This window comes from Grammomys surdaster, unplaced genomic scaffold (genome assembly GCF_004785775.1).
Source record: "Grammomys surdaster isolate TR1022 unplaced genomic scaffold, NIH_TR_1.0 125896, whole genome shotgun sequence".
NCBI lineage: Eukaryota > Metazoa > Chordata > Mammalia > Rodentia > Muridae > Grammomys > Grammomys surdaster.
In genome coordinates this window covers 2848098-2869450 of record NW_021620720.1, presented here as the reverse complement: position 1 = coordinate 2869450, position 21353 = coordinate 2848098, and the positions used below count along the sequence as shown (strand labels likewise).

The 21353-nt window shown below is 41.5% G+C and overlaps 1 protein-coding gene across 2 annotated transcripts in view; it reads left to right on the top strand.

Moving 5' to 3' along the window:
- The window catches only part of Znf609 (zinc finger protein 609), a 127814-nt gene that overhangs the window by 83520 nt on the left and 22941 nt on the right, over positions 1-21353 (top strand). For both annotated transcript variants that reach the window (XM_028752363.1, XM_028752361.1), the window contains exon 3: positions 8091-8316. In XM_028752363.1, the coding sequence (XP_028608196.1) occupies positions 8091-8316 (226 nt within the window). The remainder of the gene's footprint in view (positions 1-8090; positions 8317-21353) is intronic.

Sequence of the window (21353 nt, the reverse complement as noted above, 5' to 3'; positions counted from 1 at the left end):
TTGGAGTGTAGTGGTGGGCTTGCTTCTAATTAGTATCCTTCCTTTTGATTCATCTTCTTGAAAACACAGTTAAAAAAAAAAAAGAAAAATAATCTCTCTGATGGAAACCAAATCCAAGGTGAAGTGTTTGCTACTAGACGTCCAGCCCTATACAGTAAAGCTTTAAACCATAATGGATCATGTCACCTTCCTGATATCATTTTTGCATTGACTCTTTACCCTGGCAGACATCTCCACCATTCTTTCCAATTCTCCTAACAAATGGCTGTTGCTTCCTCTGAGACTTTTTATTTGGTATTACATACAACCAAAAATAACGTAATTTTCCTAATCTTTTTGTTGAATTTGTCCCTTAAGATTGAGCTGAAGGCTTACCTAGAAAGTACAGTGCCCCAGGTTTAATAGCCAGTCCTACAGAAGCAAAAAGAAAAGGTGTTTGTGGCACACACTTTTAGTCCTAGCACTCAGGAGGCAGAATCAGGCAGGTCTCTAAGGTCAGCCTGGTCTACAGAACAAGTCAGCTGGGGATACACAGAAAAACCCTGTCTCAAAAAAACAAGACAAAAAGGTAGATACAAATGTATGTACATATGTATGCGCGCGTGCAAGTTGGCTTACTGCGAAAAGCATTCACTGTCAAGCCTGACCACTTAAATTCAATTCCTAGAGACCCACATGATGGAAGGAGAAAACTGACTCCTGCAAGTTGGTATCTGACCTCCATGCAGTATGACAAACACATGTCCTCCATACAATAAACAAATGTAATTTAAAAAGCAAGAAGGAAAAGAACTAAGGTTAAAAACGAACCACTATAAACATTGCAGGTACTATGTAAACACTGGATGTCTAAGAATTCCCAGTGCCAGGAGAACAGTGGAAAGTTGTGCTAAGCAAGACACTTTTGTTGTTGTAGTTGTTATTGATGTTGGATAGTAAATTTTAATTGTGTATACTAGTACTATCGATAAATCAATTTTATCTTCAGTCTTCAGATAGCCAAGACAATGATAATGATGATGATGACGACCACGACCATGATGATGAAATACAGGTGTTTTTGATGTTTCATAGAGGAAACACTATGTAGCAAAGCATGCCCATAGTCCCAGCTCCTTGGAGGAGTGAGACAAGAGGATCACTTGAGCCCAAGAACTCAGCCTGGGCAACATTAAACGAGCAGCTCAGTGTCTTAAAGGAAGGAAGGAAAGTGGGTGTGGTATAATGTGTCTGTGGCCACCCAGCTATTAACACAGCTGAGATTTCCACCAGTCTGTCTTTTATTTTAAGATAGTTTTTCTGTTACTTATGATAAAAATACCATGACCAAAGTATCTTATATAAGAAGTTTTTTTGGCTTATGGCTCCAGAGAAGAAAATGTCTATCATGTCACCGAGGCAAGGCAGCAAGAGGAGGATGCTGAGAGCCTGTATCTCAGCCACAAGCACAGAGCAGAGAGAGCAAATTGTAAGTGGAATGAGACTATGGGCACTCAGAATCTACCTCAGTGACATATTTCCTACAGCAATGTCACACTTCATAACCCCTCCAAAAAACAGTGCCACTACCTGGGTGCCACTACAAGTGTTTAAATGCCTGAGCCTATGGGGACATTCTCATTCAAACCACTACAACAATTATATATAATATGTGCTACATGAAATTTTGTCTCAAACAAACAAGCATTGCATTGTATTTATTGTGTGTCTGTGTGGGAAAAGAGCCATAGCACATATGTGGCAGTGGTCAGAGGACGCCTTAAGGGCATTGATATTACTCCCTCCACCATGTAGATCCGGGAGCATTAAACACGAGTCATCAAGTTTGGCAGTAAGTACCCTTACCTGCCGAGCCATCTCAAGGGTCTGGTGTATAGAAGATATATAGAAACTCAGAAAACTTTGCTGATGAGACGTTGAGAAACAGGACGTGGTAGTACTACTATGTAATCACAGTACTAGGAAGACACAGCTTGAAAAGGCTCAGCTCAAGTTGGAGCCCAGAGTAGTCTTGTGAATTCAAGGCCAGCCAGAGCTAGATAGTGAGACCCTGTCTTTAAAAAAAAAAAAAAAATTAACTCATTCTATACAGTAGTTGTCATACCACTTGAAGTTTTAGATCTATACTTTAAGCTTAAATGCCAAGAGCAAGAAAGTTTGCTGTAGAAAATGATGCCTCTCTTACTACAAGGTGTGGCAGACAATTTGAAGATAGGAAAGCTGAAGGGGAGAGAAGAAACTGTAATTAGAATATATTGTATGAAAAAATATTTTCAATAAAAGAAAAAAGCTACATAATTAAAAAAAAGATGTCTCAGAGTTAAAGCTTCATTTTAAAGTGTATCTTAGTTGATGACTTCTAGTTTCGGATACATTTTATCTATCCTTGGTAATTTTGCCAAAGAAATGAGCATTTAGAGAGGGTGACTCCTTCCCTCTTTCAAGGGCAGGCACCAGTTCTGTCAGTGGTTTGGTTGTTTGGTTGGTTGGTTTGGTTTGTCAGGAGTAGGTCTCAATAGTCAACAGAGTGTAGGGCTAGAGTTTCCAAAGGATAACTTATAGCCATGAGCTCGGATCCTCTTGCCTCTGCCTCCCAAGTAGTGACATTGCAAGTCTGCACCATTATACGCAGCTTTAACATTCTACTTTCTATACAGTCTTATCTGATTATTTTGAATAAATCTAAGCATCTATCCTTTCTTGCTTGAATTTTAAAAGAAATGGTTTTCTTCCTTTTTTGTTGTTTTTGTTTTTTGTTTTGTTTTGTTTTTCGAGACAGAGTTTCTATGTCTAGCCCTGGCTGTCCTGGAGCTCACTCTGTAGACCAGGCTGGCCTTGAACTCAGAAATCCTCCTGCCTCTGCCTCCCAAGTGCTGGGATTAAAGGCGTGCGCCACCACTGCCTGGCAAGAAATGGTTTTCTTATAGTTACTTCTGTTGCCAGTATAAATAACTTTCTGCCTTTTTTAAGTGATTAATTTTTAGTTATGTGTATGTGTGAATGTCTGGGCCAGAGTGCAAGCGTCTGCAAAGACAAGACATCATATTCCTTGTAGCTAGAGCTAAGGCCGTTGTAAGCCGCTGATATGGATGCTGGGAACTGAACAGGTCCTCCGTAAGAGAAGGACATGCTCTTAACCACTGACCTCCTTCCTGCCTTTTGACCAGGAGCATGAAGGTATGAGATTGACATTGTGAAGGGGAAAAGGAAGGCAGTCTGTCCCAAATAGTTCTTCTTCAGAACATTTTCTATGCCAAAACTGTACTGCAGCCTTGAACAGTTTTCTCCATCGGTGCCTCTCCTGTGGAAGTCAGTGCATAATTACTTCTTGTGGGAAGATTAATGACTTTGGCCTTTCTATATTATTCTCTCTGTCCTATCTCTTGAGCTGCCTGCCTGTCAGCACCCAGGAACCTTAATAGATGCTATTGAGAACCTTAATGGATGCTATTAAACTAATATGGAAAGGTGAACTGAAAAGAAATATCACCAAAAGATACAGGAAATGGAACTTCAGAATTGGTTCTAAATTCTTGGTCTCTTTTCAGGCTTCTGCTTATCTTATTTTTTTACCTTGCTACGTAGATGATCCCAGAGAGGTCCAGTAAAAAAATGTCCTAATTCAGAGATTTAAGAATTGATCCAACTTATGTTGTAGCCATGGAGACATTGATGACCTTAACTTTTCACATCCCTGCACTTTATTCTCCCTGTTGTTGACAGTCTCTGTTTTGGGGCCCTAGGTATAAGAAAAAGATAGCAAGTGAGTTATTTTCTGATTTTAATTTTCTTGCAGAGTGATAAATGAAGCAATGTGAATTTTTATTTCTTTGGTTTTGTCTTAGGGTTTGATAGGGTTTCTCTGTGTAGCCCTGGCTGTCCTTGAACTCCCTCTATAGACCAGGCTGGCCATCTGCCTCCGCCTCCCAAGTGCTGGGTGCACCACCACCACCTGGCGCCATCTAGACTACTAGGTGTGTATCACAGTGCTACTTATAATGCATTATGGCTTCATGTAGATTCTAATTGCACCCAAATAATAATTACAGAGCTGGTATTATAATTAAACACTGTGATTCTCTGTGATCATTCTTTAGATTTCTGTTGGAAAGGAAAATTTCTTTGCTTACCCATACTTCCCTTCTAATTCAATGCATAATAAAGTAAAGCTAACTTCATGCAGAGACACAGAGTGCTGCTTGGTGACTCCTAACCTGTGAGTGTGGTTTTGGTGTATATGTGTTAATGTTATATGTTATAATGTTAATATGTGTTAATGAAACCCTGAGCTACGAAAGCTGGAGATGTAGCCCAGTCAGTAGAGTGAGTGCTTATCTGGCATGCAGCAAGCCCTGGGTTCAAACCCCAGTACTACATAAAACAGGGCTTGTTGGCACCTATCTGTCTGTAATCCCAATGCATAGATAGTAGAGGCAGGGGGATCAGAAATTCAAGGTCATCCTCAACCACACGTTAATTTAAAGGCTGGACTAGGATTCTCCAAAGGGGGAAAAAAATCTGTGGAAGTGGGTGTGGTGGCTTATATATGTAATTTCAGGACTATGGAGGATGGAATATTGAGCAGATAAATTGTGATAAATTTCAGGCTGGACTACACAGCAAGAGCTGTGACAGCCTAGACTAGAGTGAGCCTTACCTCATACCACCAAAAAACAGTTAATTATTAGCCAGCTAGAGCGGCACACACCTTCAATCCCAACACTCTGGACACAGAGGCAGGGGAATCTCTGTAAGTTTGAGGCCAGCCTGGTCTACACAGTGCTGCACAGAGAAACCCTGTCTTGAAAAACAAACAGTAACAAAATTCTGAGGTATAGCGTTTCCACTAACATTTTTGTTGAGGTGTTCAATAGCAAAGTTTAGTGTGGCAGACTGCTCAAAAGCAGCAGTGACATTTCCATCTTACATCTGATCTTTCCTGTGTTTCTCAGTGCAGATTTAAGGTTTGACTCTTATCTACAGCATATTAGTATGCCTTTCTGGAATCAGAGAGCAAGAGTAGATGTCTTTCTAGTGACTTCTGTGCCTGATAGTGCTACCTCGGTTGTGGCATGGATTGTTAACAGAGCGTGTACAAGCAAGGCACTCTGCAAGTTCACAGGAGTTTTTGCTGATTGTTTTGGGAGGTTTGTTGATTGGTTGGTTTGACTTTCTTTGGGATCCGGGAGGTATTGAAGCGGGGCTTACCACAAACTCCTTTGTAGCCCTGACTGGCTTCTCGCTCACAGTGATCCACTAGCCACAGCCTTCTAGATACTGGGATTACAGGTATTAGCCACCACACCCAGCTGTGCTCTAGATTAGATCAGTCTTTGTATCCAAGGAAGAATACCTTGAAGGAACTTATGTTGGAGTGTATATATTGACTGATACTGCGCAGTCTTAGTTCTTTCTTATAAAAAGGACAGAGATGCAGAAGTAGCTAGAGTGCAGATGGTCGATATATTCTGTTCCTGACTTTTTTTTTCCTACCAGTACCTCTCAAAGCTATATTCCAGCACTATAAAGTTTACCTTCAACCCTATGGAAAGTGTGTGTGTGTGTGTGTGTGTGTGTGTGTGTGTTCCTCTATTGCTCTCCCATTTTGTTTTGTACGAGGTCTCCAACTAAACCCACAGTTTGCTGTTTTGACTAGCACAGCTGATCAACAAGACCCCAGGAATCAACAGTCTATTTCCACTCCACTTTCCATTGCTGGAGTTAAAAGATACACACCACCACCACACCCAGCTTTTCTATGTGTGCTGGGGATCCGAACTCAGGTTCTCATGTTTATACTCACTGAGCTATCTCCCCAGACCCTATGTATAGGGTTGTTTGTTTGTTTGTTTGTTTGTTTAATTAAGACAGGGTCTCACTGTGCAGCATTGGCTGGACTGGAACTCACAGATATCTGCCTGCCTCTATCTCCAGAGTACTGGAATTAATTTAAGGGATGCACCATCATGCCTGGCTTGTGTGGAAAGTTTAAAGGGTCTTTTGAGGAACCACCACATCACAAGAAGAAATTACAAATTTGTAATTTTTTTTTTTTCAAGAGAGCAGAGCAGAATACTCATCATATAACTTGCACTTTGTTTCATTTTATGAAAAAGGTAATGTTGGGGCAGTGTGAGTAGAAAGATGTGGATAGCTTTTTTGGGCAGCTCTTTGGGGACCAGAATTAGTCAAAGAATCTATGAGTGAACATTTTATGAACTCTGAACGTGTTGGTTGATCTGCAGTAGTGATAACTTTCTAAACTAAGAAGTCAGAGCCAGCTACAAAAAAATGGAGGCAGTATCTAAACAGCTTTGAGACTTATTTTTTTCCAAGTCTAGGAGGGTGCATGTTGGGGAGAGGTCGTTTATAGGCAGAATGTTGGCCATGCACTAACTTAACCCCAGGACAGAGTTCATTGCAGAGCTGACCAGGAGCTTGGATCATGGTTGTATGTTTCTGTCTCTAAAAGTCTCACTATTCAAAGACCATATTTACCATCTTTATTAGTCTCATCTATTGATTGGGACTTGCCACTCTGAAGAACCAGATTTAAGCCAGCTGAAGAGTCTTTCATAAGGGGAAAGAAACCAAATCCATAACTCACTTTCTAGGCTTGCTGATTAGTGTCCTGTTGTCCAGAGGAAATCAGCTCATGTGTATATTAAGTACTTCCGGGAGAATCTGGCATCCTCTTCTGTCCTCCAAGGACACCCACACACAAACTCACACACATAATTAAAAATAAAGTAAGGGGAGGGATTGGAGAATTTCGCTCAGTGGTAAAGCTCACGTCGTTCAAGCACAAGGCTCTGGGTCTGGTCCTCAGTTCTGGGGGAATAATGTTTAAGTAAGTAAGGCGCTTCCCAGCAGCCACATGGGAACTCATAACCATCCATAACTGCAGTTCCAAAAGACCTGATCCTTTCCTAGCAACACATACATGGTGTATACATATATGTCGGCAAAATACTCAGACCAATACAATAAACATTTTTAAATCTTTTTTTTTTTAAAAAAAATAAATCTTTAACATAAATAACAAATGACCACCATCCACCTTGTTACTTCCAAGTATTTTATTCTGGAACTTGAATAATTTATGTTCTGTGAGATTCTAGCTTTCAAAGTAGATTACTAGTGTTCAACTGTTCGGTGTGTGCATAATCAATTGTGTCTTCAGGCTGGTATGAATTGACTTGTGCATAATAGCATCACCTCCTATGTCTTACAGACAGATTGGTTTTAGTGTCATTCAAATATGCTATACTCACTGACCAACCACTGCTACTCTAAGTTTCAGAAATTCCCATCAGATTGCTCCCAGCCCTCCTACAATCTGTAAGCTTTCACCTAACTATTGTTGTATTAAAGCTTCTAGGATAATTAGGAATAATGGCATCCCTAAATCTGGGTTCTCTTTATCCCCAGCCTGTATTCATTCATTTTAACCTGATAGATTGAGTGCTAGTAGGAAGTACAATGGTGTCAGTAATGTGTACGTCATAAGCTGGGAAAATAGAAGTCTGTTTGCCATTTTCTTGGATTTGGTTTTGCTTTGTTCATGAAGTGCAAACTGGAATTCAGGTTCTTCCTGCCTCAGAGGTGGAGGCAAAGCAGGTCTTTGTGAGTTTTAAGGGAGCCTGGTCTTCATAGAGAGTTCCAAGCCAGTCAAGGCTACCCCGGGTGCAACCTTGGATGGGGAGTGGGGAGGCATATGCAGAAATATGCAGGCAGAAGTATGAGTTCAAAGCCAGCCTGGGCTACAAAGTGAGAAACTCTCAAATAAAAGAAAAAATAAAGCTAATCATGATAACATGTGTTTATCACCCATCTTTGTAAGATTAGGAGTTCAAGGGCATCTTTTGCTAGCTACATAGGGAACTTGAAGCCATCCCGGGTCACCCTCTTTTAAATAAACAAAGATAAGTAAATAAATACATAGCTTCTAGTCTAAGATGTTTGTAGTGGTAGCAGGAGTTAGAACTTGAGAGAAAAGACAAGCAGGTCTATGTTAAGCATAGGACAAGCAGGACATAGTCCTCTAATGGTCTTCTTGTAGCTCAGCTATACTTTCTCTTCTCTTACAGATGGAGTCCCCAGTCTCCACCCCAGGGGTGCTGCCGCTGCATCTGTTAGTGCCAGTGGTCAATAACGACATCTCATCTCCCTGTGAGCAGATCATGGTCCGCACCCGATCAGTTGGAGTCAACACATGTGATGTGGCTCTAGCCACAGAGCCCGAGTGCTTAGGTCCCTGTGAGCCTGGAACCAGCGTCAACCTCGAAGGCATCGTGTGGCAGGAAACAGAAGATGGTAAGTGCATCCCTGCTCAGTTGCCTCTGCAGAAGCGTCCCTAGAGGTATAAATATTGCCGCCAAAAAAAATGGAAATACTGCCAAGCACCCGGAAGAGTGTTTGTTGTCCCCCTCCTCTTGGCCATGCCCACGCAAAAGCTGGAAAGAGTGGTAACGTACTATTTAGTGTTCTTACCATTCCTGGAGATGATTGTTGTTTGTTGTAGTTCTGGAGATTGCAAGTAGGCCTTGTGTACACCCTTTGTTCTAGTGCCAACTTTTTAAATTATTTCCCTTTTTTAGCTGGCACACAGTCATTTAATAGGTGCTTCCTGTGTCGTTTAAACTATATCTGTATTCTATACCCTCCTTAATGTTTTATATTGGGGATTTAGATGACAGGTAGAATTTTCAATCTAACTAATAAAAAGGCATTTGAGGGAATCAAGGAAATGGAGACCAGTAATGTGTGTTGGTGATTTACCAGCATATCTATGCTAAGGCATCAGATAAAATGGAACTGAAGTTACAGATAGTTGTGAACTACCAAGTGGTTGCTGGGAACTGAACCAGGGTCCTCTGGAAGAGCAGCCATTGCTCTTAACAGAAAACAGTGTGTTCTTTAAGGATCTTCTTGTAACTCAGCTAGTACTTTTTGCTGTTTGAGCCATCTCTCCAGCCTGTATGTTTGTTTGTTTAAGTATAAAGGCAGATTTATTGAGGGCAGCTGTTGGCTGGGTAGTTTCACCAGCCTCAGAGAACAGGGCCAGGGAAACTACCATGAAGACATGGGGGTGGGGGAAGTTGGAATTGATTTTATTCTTTTTAAAAAACATGGTCTCACGTAGCCCATGGTGACCTCAGACTTGATATGTAGCTAATGATGACTTTAAATTCTGGTTCTTCCTGCCTCTACCTCTCAATTACTGGGATTCCAGAAGTGTACTACTTTACTACACCTGACACACTTAAATTGACTTAATGTTGGCATGGTGAATTTTATGTATCTCCAGGTATACCACAACAAACTCCTTCCTCCCACTGGTTACCTCATTGCCCAGCCCCCTACACATTTGATATATCATTCGCTCAGTGCAGTCAGTCTTTATGGGCCTTGTCAGTGGGGAAATGTTCACACCGTCTTGTTTGAGCCCTTTACCTGGCTTGCTATTAGCTGCCATACAGACTTTTTACATGTTCTATTTGCCCTGGAGATCAGAAACTCTTCTGTTGAAATTTCTCAAACCTAAACAGAAATGGCAAAGGATAAGTACAAAGGCACTTATCCAGTTACTCAGATCCCTTGATAACATTTAGAGGAAAGAACCAAGTTTTCAACATGGGAAAGGTGGGTGGCACACACACTCTTGAGGCAGAGGCAGTTGGCTCTCTGCATTCCAGGACAGCCTGTTCCTCAGAGTGAGTTCCAGGACAGCCAGGGAGACTCTGTCTCAAAAAAAGGGAAATTCTCATCAAAGTACCTGTGGTTGAAGCACACAGGCATGAGTCCTGTTGTGTCTCCCCATCAGTACCAAGACCAGAGTCCTCACTCTGTACTTAGAGACCCATAGGAACACAGCTACTTATCTCTGCTACTTGTTAGTCTGCATTTCATGCTGGAGAGTCTACCAGCAGGCTGTTCTCATAATTGTTTTTGTTGTCACTCGCCATTACCGAAAGCCCTCCATGCAGTAGATGCTAATGTATTTCAAGTAAAAAGGTTATAGAAAATAATACAAAAAAATATACTCTGGATGTGTATTTACAGTGTGAAATCTGGAAATAAAAAATTACATGTCTAATTTTTAAATGTGAGGCTGAGAAATGAGTCATTAAGTGCACTGGTTGCTCTTCTAGGGGACCCAAGTTTGATTCCCAACATCCCTGTGGCAGCTTATAACCATCTGTAATTCCAGTCCCAGGAAAGCCCTGCTTTTGGCTTCCTTGCGCACCAGGCACATGCATAGTTCAGACATACACGAAGGAAAATATCCATACACATAACTTTGAAATAATAAATAAAATATAAAAAGATATTGCCTGCCTGTGGCCAAACATCTGAGCAGACAAATTGTGTTGGAATGACAAATGTATGTAAACAGCAGTACATTCATTCATTCATTCATTTAAAAGTATTTTAGGTATATAGGTATTTTGCCTGCATGTATATCTGTGTATTGTATGCAGTGCCCATAGAGGCCAGAAGAGAGTTTGGGAAAGGTTGTTACCCACTATGTAGGTACTAAACGTTGAATCCAGATTCTCTATAAGAGCAGCCAGTGCTCTTAATCACTGAACTATCTTTCCAGTCCTGAAGAATCAATTTGATAATTCTAGAGTTGGTCTGTTGCTATTCTGTGAAAATAAGTGTTTTGCTTGCATGTATGTATGTGGACCATGTGCACAGTGCCTGTGGAGGTCAGAAGAGGGTGTTGGATCCTCTGTGGTGGGAGATTATATGCTCCATGTGGTATTGGGGCCTGGAACCTGGAACCTGGGTTCTCTGCAAGAGCAACAAGTGCTCTTAGATTTGAGCAATATCTCCAGCCATCTCTGTTAGATACTACCAATCTTCAGGGATGCCATACTCTCAGAAACATGACTATAAAGAGACCTCAGCGGCAGATAAGGAAATAAGGGTGTTGACTAGGCAGCCCATCGCTGGCTCTGCTGCCTTCCCAGCTGTTTCCCAGAGCATTTCTGCTTGTGGATGATTTATGTGCTATGTTCCTTTGAAAAAAAATTCTGCTATTAAAAACAAAACTCTGGGCACTAGAAAGATGACTCAGCAGTTAAGAGCACACTGACTGTTCTTCCAGAGGTCTTGAGTTCAATTCCCAGCAACCACATGGTGGCTCACAACCATCTGTAATGGGATCTGATACCCTCCTCTGGTGTTTCTGAAGACAGCAATAGTGTGTGTGTGTGTGTGTATGTGTATAATCTTTAAAAATGAATAAAAATGTATTAAAATTATCTAATGAAGCCCAGACATGAGTAGTGCATATGCAGTGGTCTAGCACTGGGAGGCTAAGGGAGAAAGAATTGCAAATACAAGGCCAGCTTACGCTGCTAAGTTAGCAAGACCTTATCACAAAATATAATAGCATAAATAAATAAAATTTAATTTAACAGTTGAATATTGCTAATAGCTTAGAATTTTAGAGGGGGTGTGTGTGTGTTTACATATGTGAAAGTATGTGTTCTCAAAAACAAAACAGCACAATTAGATTGGCAAGATGGTTCAGTACAATCAAGCCTGACAACCTGAGCTCAGTTCCCAGAACCCACAGTGCACAAAGAACCAAATCCTGAACATTGTTCTCTGACCTCCACATGCACTGGGTAGTTAGCACCCACACTCCCACATCCTCCCACAATAAAAATAAATCAGATTATATTTATTTATTTTATTTATGTGTTTGTTTGTTAAAGAACAAACAGTGATTTTGTGAGGAGAATAGTGAGGGCTAGTGAGGAGCTGACATCTATACAGACCCAGGGTGACTTCTGTTCTACAGCTTCTGATAGGCAGACTTCTGGCCCTGTTTCAGACTCTTGGGTTGAGCCTTGCTCTTTTGTCTATGGGTTGGCCTTTTCTCCACTGGGCCGTGGTTTACTGTGAAGTTTAGCTTGCTTGTGTAACTCCTCTAAGAAGCTGCCCAGTGCTTCTCAGTGCTCACTCACTCACAGACCTGCTGTGAGTCTTTAGCCTTCTCAGAGGGGAAAGAGCCCTCCGTGACTCTTTTTTAAAGAAACAGGTAGTTAACCTTTATGATTCTGGTGTAGGAGAGTTTGTGTGTACTGTGAAATGCTGAACTGTCAATATCTGTACTTAGCTGCTGGCTTTTCTTACATTGATTACCTTTCCTCCCTCAGTCTTCCTTTAGACAGCACTCGCCTGGAGAAAGGTTATGTAATGTCCAAGCTTTCTCCACTACTTAGTCTAGTAGCCATTGTCTGGCACTACAAACCTTGATAGCAACAGACCACCACATGGCAACAGCGGCCACACAAAGGAAACATTAGGTAAATCAATACCTACTTTCTTCCACCCCACCCACACCAAAAAAAAAAGACAACACATTCTTCCCATCTAACAGCTTCCTCCCAGGGTGCTTCACAGCGCGATGTGTTTCTATACCCGAATGGATTGTGTTATCTGTCTACTATCATATAGTTAATCCTAAAGCCCTAAAGAAAAAACTGAATCATAGGCTCTTTTGAGTTTTATATTATGAATTGCAAAATAGAGTACTAATCTTCAAGGGAAAGAGATATACTCCTTTAGTGTAACCGCCTCTTCTCACCCCCATGCCACAGACGTATGCTGGCAGAGGACAGGGAGACCTTGCATGTGGCCAGGCTGTAGGCTTTTGAATAGGTAAAGTTGTTTTGAAAATTCCCCTCAGACTGTGTGGAACACAGGCCAATTTTGTACCAGTGTCATCCTTTACGAGTCATCTAGTGGCTGAAGCTGAAGTGCTCAGGTAAGTGGAGCCTGGGCCATAAGCGGCTGGGCCATAAGCACAGCTCTGATAATGGCCTGGGTCTGAGCGCTAGCCTAGTCCTGACTTACCTTCAGAGCTTCGGTGTTCTCTTGCTCTGTTGATAAGGTCATTTTGCTCATCTGTGTTATGCTTTCCCCTTGCTAGAGAGAGATGGTTGGACTACAGGATTTGTGTACTCCTTGTAGAGCTCAGTGTTTATGCTCTGTGATCACTTGTGTGGGACAGAAGACAACATAGTCCTTGTCAGGTTTTTTTGTGCTGAGATCTAGATGTCAAATTCATTGGTCTTAGTGCTCACACTGCTAAAAACAAGTCTTGGGCCTGCACCACTTAGAAAGCTGCTGTGGCAATGATGGGCAGAAGCTATCAACAAGCCTGGCAACTAGCCCTTTCTCCCAGGGCAGCAGTTTTAAACCAGTTCAGGCAGAGCTTTGCTCCCACACTGCTGCTACATGTTACTGTTTCTTAATGTGGGGAGAGGGAGGGAGGGAAAGAGGGTGGGTCGAGAGATTTTTGATTGGCCACTCTTCCCCTCCTCTTCCCCCTCTTGCTTTCCCTCTCATCTCCTCTCCCGTCCTCTCTTCTCCCCACCCCCCCCCCCCCCCGTCTGAAACTAGAGGTCGTTCTCCTCCCCTTCTGATTCCTCATTATCCCGTCTCCCTTAGGCTTTATGGAACAAAGAAATCACAGGGCATCAACTTTATAATTTAGGCAGCTGGAGATAATTTCCCCAGGATAGAGTGGGTAGGTAGCTTATTCCTCCTGGCATGAGACAGCATTGCTAAATGGCCTTACGATATGTCTGCCAAGGCATAGGCTTTGTTAGGGCCATGCAGGCCTCTCTGTTTCTGAGTTAAATTATAGTGAGGAACCAGCCCCATGTACTTTCATGGGGGGCAAGATTTGGAAAACATAGAAAGTGTGTCGTTTTTAGGTCTGCTAATTGTTTAAGGAATTTGTGTTTAATCCTGTGCCCTGGTGCCTACTCCTGCCAGGTCCTTTATTCCTTTCCATTGTTGCCTTCATGGCCTTCTCCATAGCAACAAACTACAAGACAAAGGCTGGTGGTAAGGCTTGAGTAGACTCCCACCCCATCCCCATCCAGTTCTTCTGTATTTTCTTTTTTAGGATGTCCTTAAAAGCCTAAATGACTGGAATAATTTTCTACTCCTGTTGAGCTCAAAGTCAAATGTAAAATGTCATGTTTAACCCTAAAATAACTGAGGGACTAGCTTGCCCAGAAACCTCCACCTTTTAGGAAATCACAGGTCATTTAACATTAAAGTTCATGGAATCGTACATTTTATCATTTACCAATTTTCCCTCTGTTTCCAGTGGCTAGCTCTTTCCTTAGAATTACATTTTAAAATCTCTTGAATCAGTATCACAATGGATAAAAGATGGATTAAAAAAAGAAAAAAGAACCCTTCCCTCTCCTGCCATGTGCTGTCACATCAGATATTAAGCTGCTTTGCTGGTTGGGCCAATTGTCTAGCGAACAGAACTGACCTGTGTCTCACCAGATCTGCCACTGCCTGCTCTGTTACAGTCTTCACTAGTACATAGGAGTCATAAACCCAGGTATTTGGGTTTCTGTCAGGAGGTCTCATTGAACAGCGATAATAAGTACGTGAACTACATGCATACAGATCATTGAACTTGCAAGATGAATAGACCCTGTGTTACTGGCATCTACAATGAAGAAAGACAGTATCATTAGAATACCTCATGGTTCCCTCCCGTCAGTATGACTGCGCGAGTGTCATGGGTTAGTGTTGCCCATTTTGAAACTTTTTTGCATAAATCTTTATAGTGTGCAATTTCTGATGTCGAGCTTCTCAGCATCATACCAGTGAGGTTCAGCCATGTTGCATGTAGTTAGTTAATTTTTAAGACAGGGTCTCACTCTGTAGCCTTGGTTGGCCTGGAATTCACAGATACCTGCTTCTGTCTATTGGGGTCTGGGTTTAAAGGTATGCTCTACCACACCTGACCTATAATTAACTCTTTTCTTTATTTGAGTGTTCCACTATGTGAATAAACTCATTCTGAAAAGTTGCTATGAAAATTCTTGGACATGTCTTTAAGAAAATATATGTGCATATTCCTAGCTATACTGGGTCAGAGGGTATACATATAACTAAATATAATGTATATTTCCAGTTTTCCAAAATAGTAATTTAGTTTACACTTTATGGGGGGATGGTTTTAGACAGGGTTTCTCAGTGTAGCTCCTGGAATTTGCTTGGTAGACCAGGCTGTCCTTAAACTGTACCTGCCTCTGTCTCCCCAGTCCTTTAACATGCTAGAATGGCAGTGTTCTGCATCCTAGCCAGCACTTGCCTTTGTCTTTTCCTTTAACACTTGCAATCTGCTTGGTGGACAGTGGCTTCTCATTGATTTGTTAGTTTTCATTTCCCTGAAGAATGGTAAAATCTAGCATCTTACGTTGTATTTACTGACAAACTTCTGTGATGTTTCTCGTAAGTCTTTTGTCAGTTTTTGAGTTAGGTTGTATGTCTTTATTGATTTGTAGTTTGTGTATACTGGTTGTGGGTCTGCATCAGACATGCTGTAGAAATCTTCTGTGTCTTGCCTTTTCTGTAATGTTAATCTTTTCATGCATATAAACTTCATTTTTATTAAACCTGGTTTGTTTTTGTTTTCCTTTTGTTATTAGCATTTTTTTGTGTGTCATGTTTAACAGTTTTGTGTAGTCTTAGATAATATTCTCCTAAATTTCCACTGAGAACCTTGGTTTTTGTAACTGATTTTTTTATTTAGAGTTTGATGGGTCCATAATTGGTTCAGCACCTCATAGAAAACACCACATTTCCCACACTGCACAGAAGAGGGGCACACTTGCCTTAGTGGGGAAATGTGGAAAAGCTGTTTCTGGGCTCTCTTCTTTGCATTCATGTCTTACTCTCCCATGAGCACTCCATGGCTTACCTGCCTGCCTGTAAGTCTTGACACCTAGTAGTGTAAGTCCTCTCTCTAGCTGGGTTGTACTTCCTGTGATCACCTGGCTGTTCTCAGCAGTATGCATTTCCACATAAAAGTCAGGATTAGCTTGTGACTTTTTAATGAAAATAGCCTGCTGTAGAAGGATTGCATTGAATCCACAGATTAGTTTGAAGAAGATTCAAAGTTTTATCCTTCTACTTAAGCTAGTGTTAGTTACTGAGAGCTGGGCAGAAGATCAGAGCAAGTCACTGATAGCATTTGGGCAGCTTGATTAGAGCCTGTGTTAGATACCAAGTTCTTCCCGCCACCCTGGTATTCTGGACCTGCAGGTAAGATGATGGGTCTGTCCACTGTGCAGGTACCCTCCACAATGTGGGTCACTGCCATCACCACTATTCTCCACCTACCATGACCTAGACTTCAGTTTAAAACCATAATTTAATGAGGCCAAGTTAAGATAAAATGTGACTAATTTCATTGACACTTGATCTGACCGTGAGGCTATATAAGTTTCCTAGTACTCCTGAAACAAACTAGTAAAAACTGGCTGGCTCAGAACAATGAGTTATGCTCTCCATTCTGGGGGTTAGAACTCTGGAAATGTTTGTAGGGCCTCCTCTCTCCCAGTTGTTCACAAAAACACTCCTTATTTCTGGTGTTACTGGCCATCCATGACATTCCTTGGCCTATAGGGGTATCACTCATTCGCGAGCCATCTTGCTTCTGTGTCTGTGTCCAGAGTCCGCTTTTTATAAGGCTACTAATAATAGCTAGTGGTGGTGTCCTGCTGAAATTCTAGCACTGTGTTGGAAGCAGGATGTGTAGATGTTTAAAGTCAGCCTCAACTAAATAGTGAATTCAGAGCCAACATGGGCTGTATGAACTGTCTCAAAACAACAATGATGCTATTTTGAGGTGCCTTGGATTGGAATATGTATTTGGGAGGAAGCACAATTTAGTTCATAACAGGAGCTGTAAGTGTTGTCATAGTTTGGAGAAAGGAAGGATGTCTAGAAACAGTTCCTCTTCCTACCATGGAAACTTGGCATGGTCCTTCTGTGTGTGATATGGAAAGCCATGGCTTCCCAAGGCCCTAGGACAGATCACCTGCCTGTAGACCCCAGCCAGTTGACTGCTGCTCCCCTGAACTGCTGCTTCTACTAAGTGCTGCTCTCTTAAGAAACCCTGAAACTGCCATGCAGAGGTTACAGAAAGAGAAATAGGTTTCCAAAGTTTGCTATTTCTCTCAGGCTTTGGCTGAAAAAAGAAAGCAAAGGCACCTGAGGAAGCCAACCCCAGCCGTGCTGTCACCTTGAGCCCTCCTGCTAGGTCATAAGGCAGAAGAGCTGTGGGTAGTGTGAGTTTATCTCAGCCCCAGACAACGATTTCCTCAAAGCAATCGTACTCAGCTCTGACCCTTCCTACGCTAGGGATTTTCAGAGAAAGATTCCAGCTGATAGCATGGCCTCCAGCCATGGCTACAGTGTATCTATGCCTCAGCAACAGAGGAGGGAGGGCATGCAGTGTAAAGAAGGATATGTGACTTGATCTATGATGCACTTCTGCCAAATTTCCCAGTGTGAAAACTTAGAGATAAAAGGAAGAAGGCCCTCAGATCTTGAGCCTTCTTCCAGAGGCTGCCTGCCCATCCCACAGCAGGGAGAGGTTACAGTTAGTGTTGTGCTCCGACCTTCCCCTGCTTCTAAACTTGAATGCTCAAGTGAAGATAGTAGTGGCTGCTTAATATTTTAGGGCCTTCTTTACCTTTTCCAACTTGAGAAGATTCCAGAAATAAGGGGCTAAGGGGTTTTGTTCTCTGTCCACTCTAAATTTGAAGGTGAGATATATTAAAGACACCATTTTCTATAAAGTAGTATTTCCAGGTTCTGTGTATATTAAAATATAGGGGCAGGAATTATAAAATACTAACGTAAGTTTTACCCAGTTAGCTTCAGTCAAATTTTTAAGGGCATGACCAGGTGTTGTTACCATGTTTTAAGATCTTCACGTGTGTCTACTGTGCAGAAAAACTTTGTTATTCACCGTCTCCATAGGGTGAAAAACTTTCTGTAGAGGACTGTCCCAAACTGCCTTTCTGGATCTCCTCAGAGACTTCCTTTAAGGATATTAGTAAAGGACTCTTCAACAGTGAAGGTTCTCTAGGAAAATAATCTTCTCTAAAGGAACAGGAACCACACCTATACCTTTAGATTTCTAAGTTTGGGAGACCCGTCCCTTCGATGCTCACAGATTCATGAGTTGAAATGGATAAATTGCCAGAATAAATGAGATAAAAACCTAGAGATGTTGCTTATTTGAGTTTGTGGCTGCATAGCAGCCTGGGAAAGATGTCCCCATCGTTAAAGTGACCATCATGCAAGCATGAGAACCCAAGTTCTGTCCCATGAATTCATGTAAAGTAAGGTTGGTGAAGCAGGGTAGTACTAGCACACGCCTTTGATCCCAGCACTGGGAGGCAGAGGCAGGAGGATCTCTGTGACTTCAAGGACAGCCAAGGCTATACACAAAGAAACACTGTCTCGAAAAATAAAAATAAAAAAAGAGGATCAATGCCCAGGATTGTCCTCTGGCTTCCATCCACATGTGCACACACATGAACATTCATGCAAGGAAAAAGTAATAAACCTTGCTGTATTTACACATAAAGAATTTATAGCATTATAAAAACATTATCTCTAATAATTTAATTGCAGAAGACAAATTTGAAACTAGAGTTTGCCCTGAATCATGGCAGTTCTGATTGCTGCATTATAACCCTTGTTGGTACCTGTTTAAAAAAAAAAAAAAAAGTATAGTTTCAGATAAGTATGCCAGTGGTTTCAAAATGATGTGTGTTGGTTACTTTTGTGCAAAACTCTGTCATTTCTGAAGGCTACTCACTCTTGTGACTTTAAGGCTGTATTTTCTTTATATCTTTTCTTTGAACTTTTTATTTTAGGAAATGATGCTCAGAAGTTTATACAATATTAGCTAGTCATAGTGGCTCACCCCTCTAATGTCAGCCAGCATTGAAGATGTTGAGATAAGAAGGTTGTTAAAAAGCTCTAAGCCAACCAGAACAAAGTGAGTTCAAGCTACAACCTGTGACAGAGTAAGACCATATCACAAAAGGAAAGGAATGGGGAGAGAGAATGAATGAGATCAGAAATGTGTACATTCTCTAACATATCAAAGTTGAATGTTAGATTAAAACATACCAGAGATAGCTATGGAAAATAAAGCAGCTCCTCTATTTCCCTGTTGGGGCTTTTGCAGTAGTGGTAGGTACCTGGAGTCTCATATCCAACACCTGAGTCCTAACTCGAAGCATTCCTGCTCCAGGCCAAGGCTAGGCTATGGCTCTGGGTTCCCAGAAACTGTGGGTTATCTCCTCCTCTTCCTATGTTGTGTCTCAAGAGAACCAGAAAACTTGTCACTGCTGTTGATTGGAAAGAGGTTTTTTAGGCTGTCTTCTCCTTTTCCTCATCTCATCCTCTTGACACTGGCAAACAGATTTACCATTCTTCTTTAGAAAGAAACTAGAGAGGTTGGAGAGATGGCAGCTCTTCCAGTTGACCTGGGTTCACTTCCCAGCAACTATGTTACATAATCTGACTCCCTCTTCTGGCTGTCAAGGGTACCAGGCACACATGTCCACATGTGGTACAACAGACATACTCATAAGCAAGACATCCATACACATGAAAGTAAAAAGAAAAAATTATGAAATTAGAACAACACAGACATCGTAAGTGGGATTTTGAGCATTGTGTTGTGACTAGAAGGATCTCTATTGTAACAAGTAAAGGCAAGGAGAGTGTATTCTATTAGGAAATCAAAACTGATGGCATTTTAACCTCAAGAGACAAGAGTGCACTAAATGACAGTCAGCACGTGTGTACCTCTGTCAGCAGCGAGCATTAGCGCTGCCGTCTCTCCAGCCTCTCCATCACTGGTGCTAGCTGGGCTTGGGGTTTTCTGTTTCTCTGGCCAGCTAAACAAAGAGAGCTTTCTAGGGTAGCTTTTTTATTTTTAAGTGAAAAGTTTTGACTATTTTGTTTTGCTTTGTGAAGAGTAGTGGTATTTAAAAATAAATAAATAAAAGTCAGATGTGGTGTCTCTCACCTGTTCTCCTATCTTCCCTTCATAAGCCCGAGGCAGGAGGACTGCCATGAGTTCAAAACCATCCCATGCCTCAAACTGAGACCTGTCTACAAAAAACTAAATCAATAAGATCACCCAGAGATTTCATACACATATGTTTTCTTTTTAACAGATTGAGCAGTCTTTCCTCTATGTTTTGAGGTCTTTTTTTACTTAAAGGAACACATCATGAACATTCTCTCAAGGTTAAATAGCTTTTGATAATATTTTAAGTAAGTGCATAACATTCCATGTTAAGGATTTGTCATGAGTGGCTTAGTTATTACATTACTTTCTCTATATGCAATTTTTTAAAAGATAACCTTTACAATTTTCTAGTACTTCAAATTTTGAACTTTGATTTTTTTTTTCCTTTTTTTTTCCCGTTTCCTTAAAGATAGGGCCTCCTGTATCCCAGGTTGGCCTTGAACTCCTGTAACAGAGGTTGGCCTTGAACCTCCTGCACTGGGATAAAGGTGACCTGATGTTGAGTGTCAAACCCAAGACTGCATGCCTGCTAAGGAAGCGTCTTCCCCCATGGACCTCCATTCCTTTCCCTATGTTTTGTTCTTATGTCATCAACAGGCACCACACAGACAAAGGAGGCACACAGAATGCTTTACAGGGTTAACTTTGCAGCTCTGACCTGCGGAGTTCTATTCCCTACTTTTCTTCTTTCTGTCCTATGTTGCTTTTAGCTTAGGTGGATATTTTTTCTTTATTCCAGTGTCCTCCCGTGCCTTTGCCATCTGTGTGCAGCCTTGTTCCTGCTGTTTTCTTTTCTGGTAGAGAGCAGTCAAACATAAAATCAATAACTGCTTCTCAGCCAAAAATAAACCCATGGGTATTGATGTCTTTCACACTAGTCCACAACTGTATTCTCAACTGTAGTCCATAGACTGTGTCGTGTTTCACAACAGGAAATAATGAGCACCTGAGCGCCGATACAGCATGTTTATACCTGTGAGGCAGCACAGTTAAAAATACAGCTGTAGTAGTTTGGGGCCATACTGATTTGGGTCTGATCTGACTGATTAGGCTACATTTAAGTTGGGTCTTTTGTTTTGTTTGAGGCAGGGTCTTATGTAGAGCAAGCTGGCCTCAATGACGTGTTATGTAGGGTTGCTCTGAGCTGCACTGTGGGAATAATAGTACTATTGGGTTATGAAGATTAAGTGTGAGGTAACAGGGAGGATGCTTGGGTGTAAGTAATAGGGTCCTGTCTGGAACTACAGGTGCATACTTTGTGATCACTGGGCTTGGAGAACCTCTCTCATAACTTCAGTTGTTATACTGGGATCTAAATCCTGAATAGACATACTCTGCCTGTTAGAACAGTTAAGTTCTAGAATCATCATCATCATCTTCTTCTTCTTCTTCTTCTTCTTCTTCTTCTTCTTCTTCTTCTTCTTCTTCTTCTTCTTCTTCTCCTCCT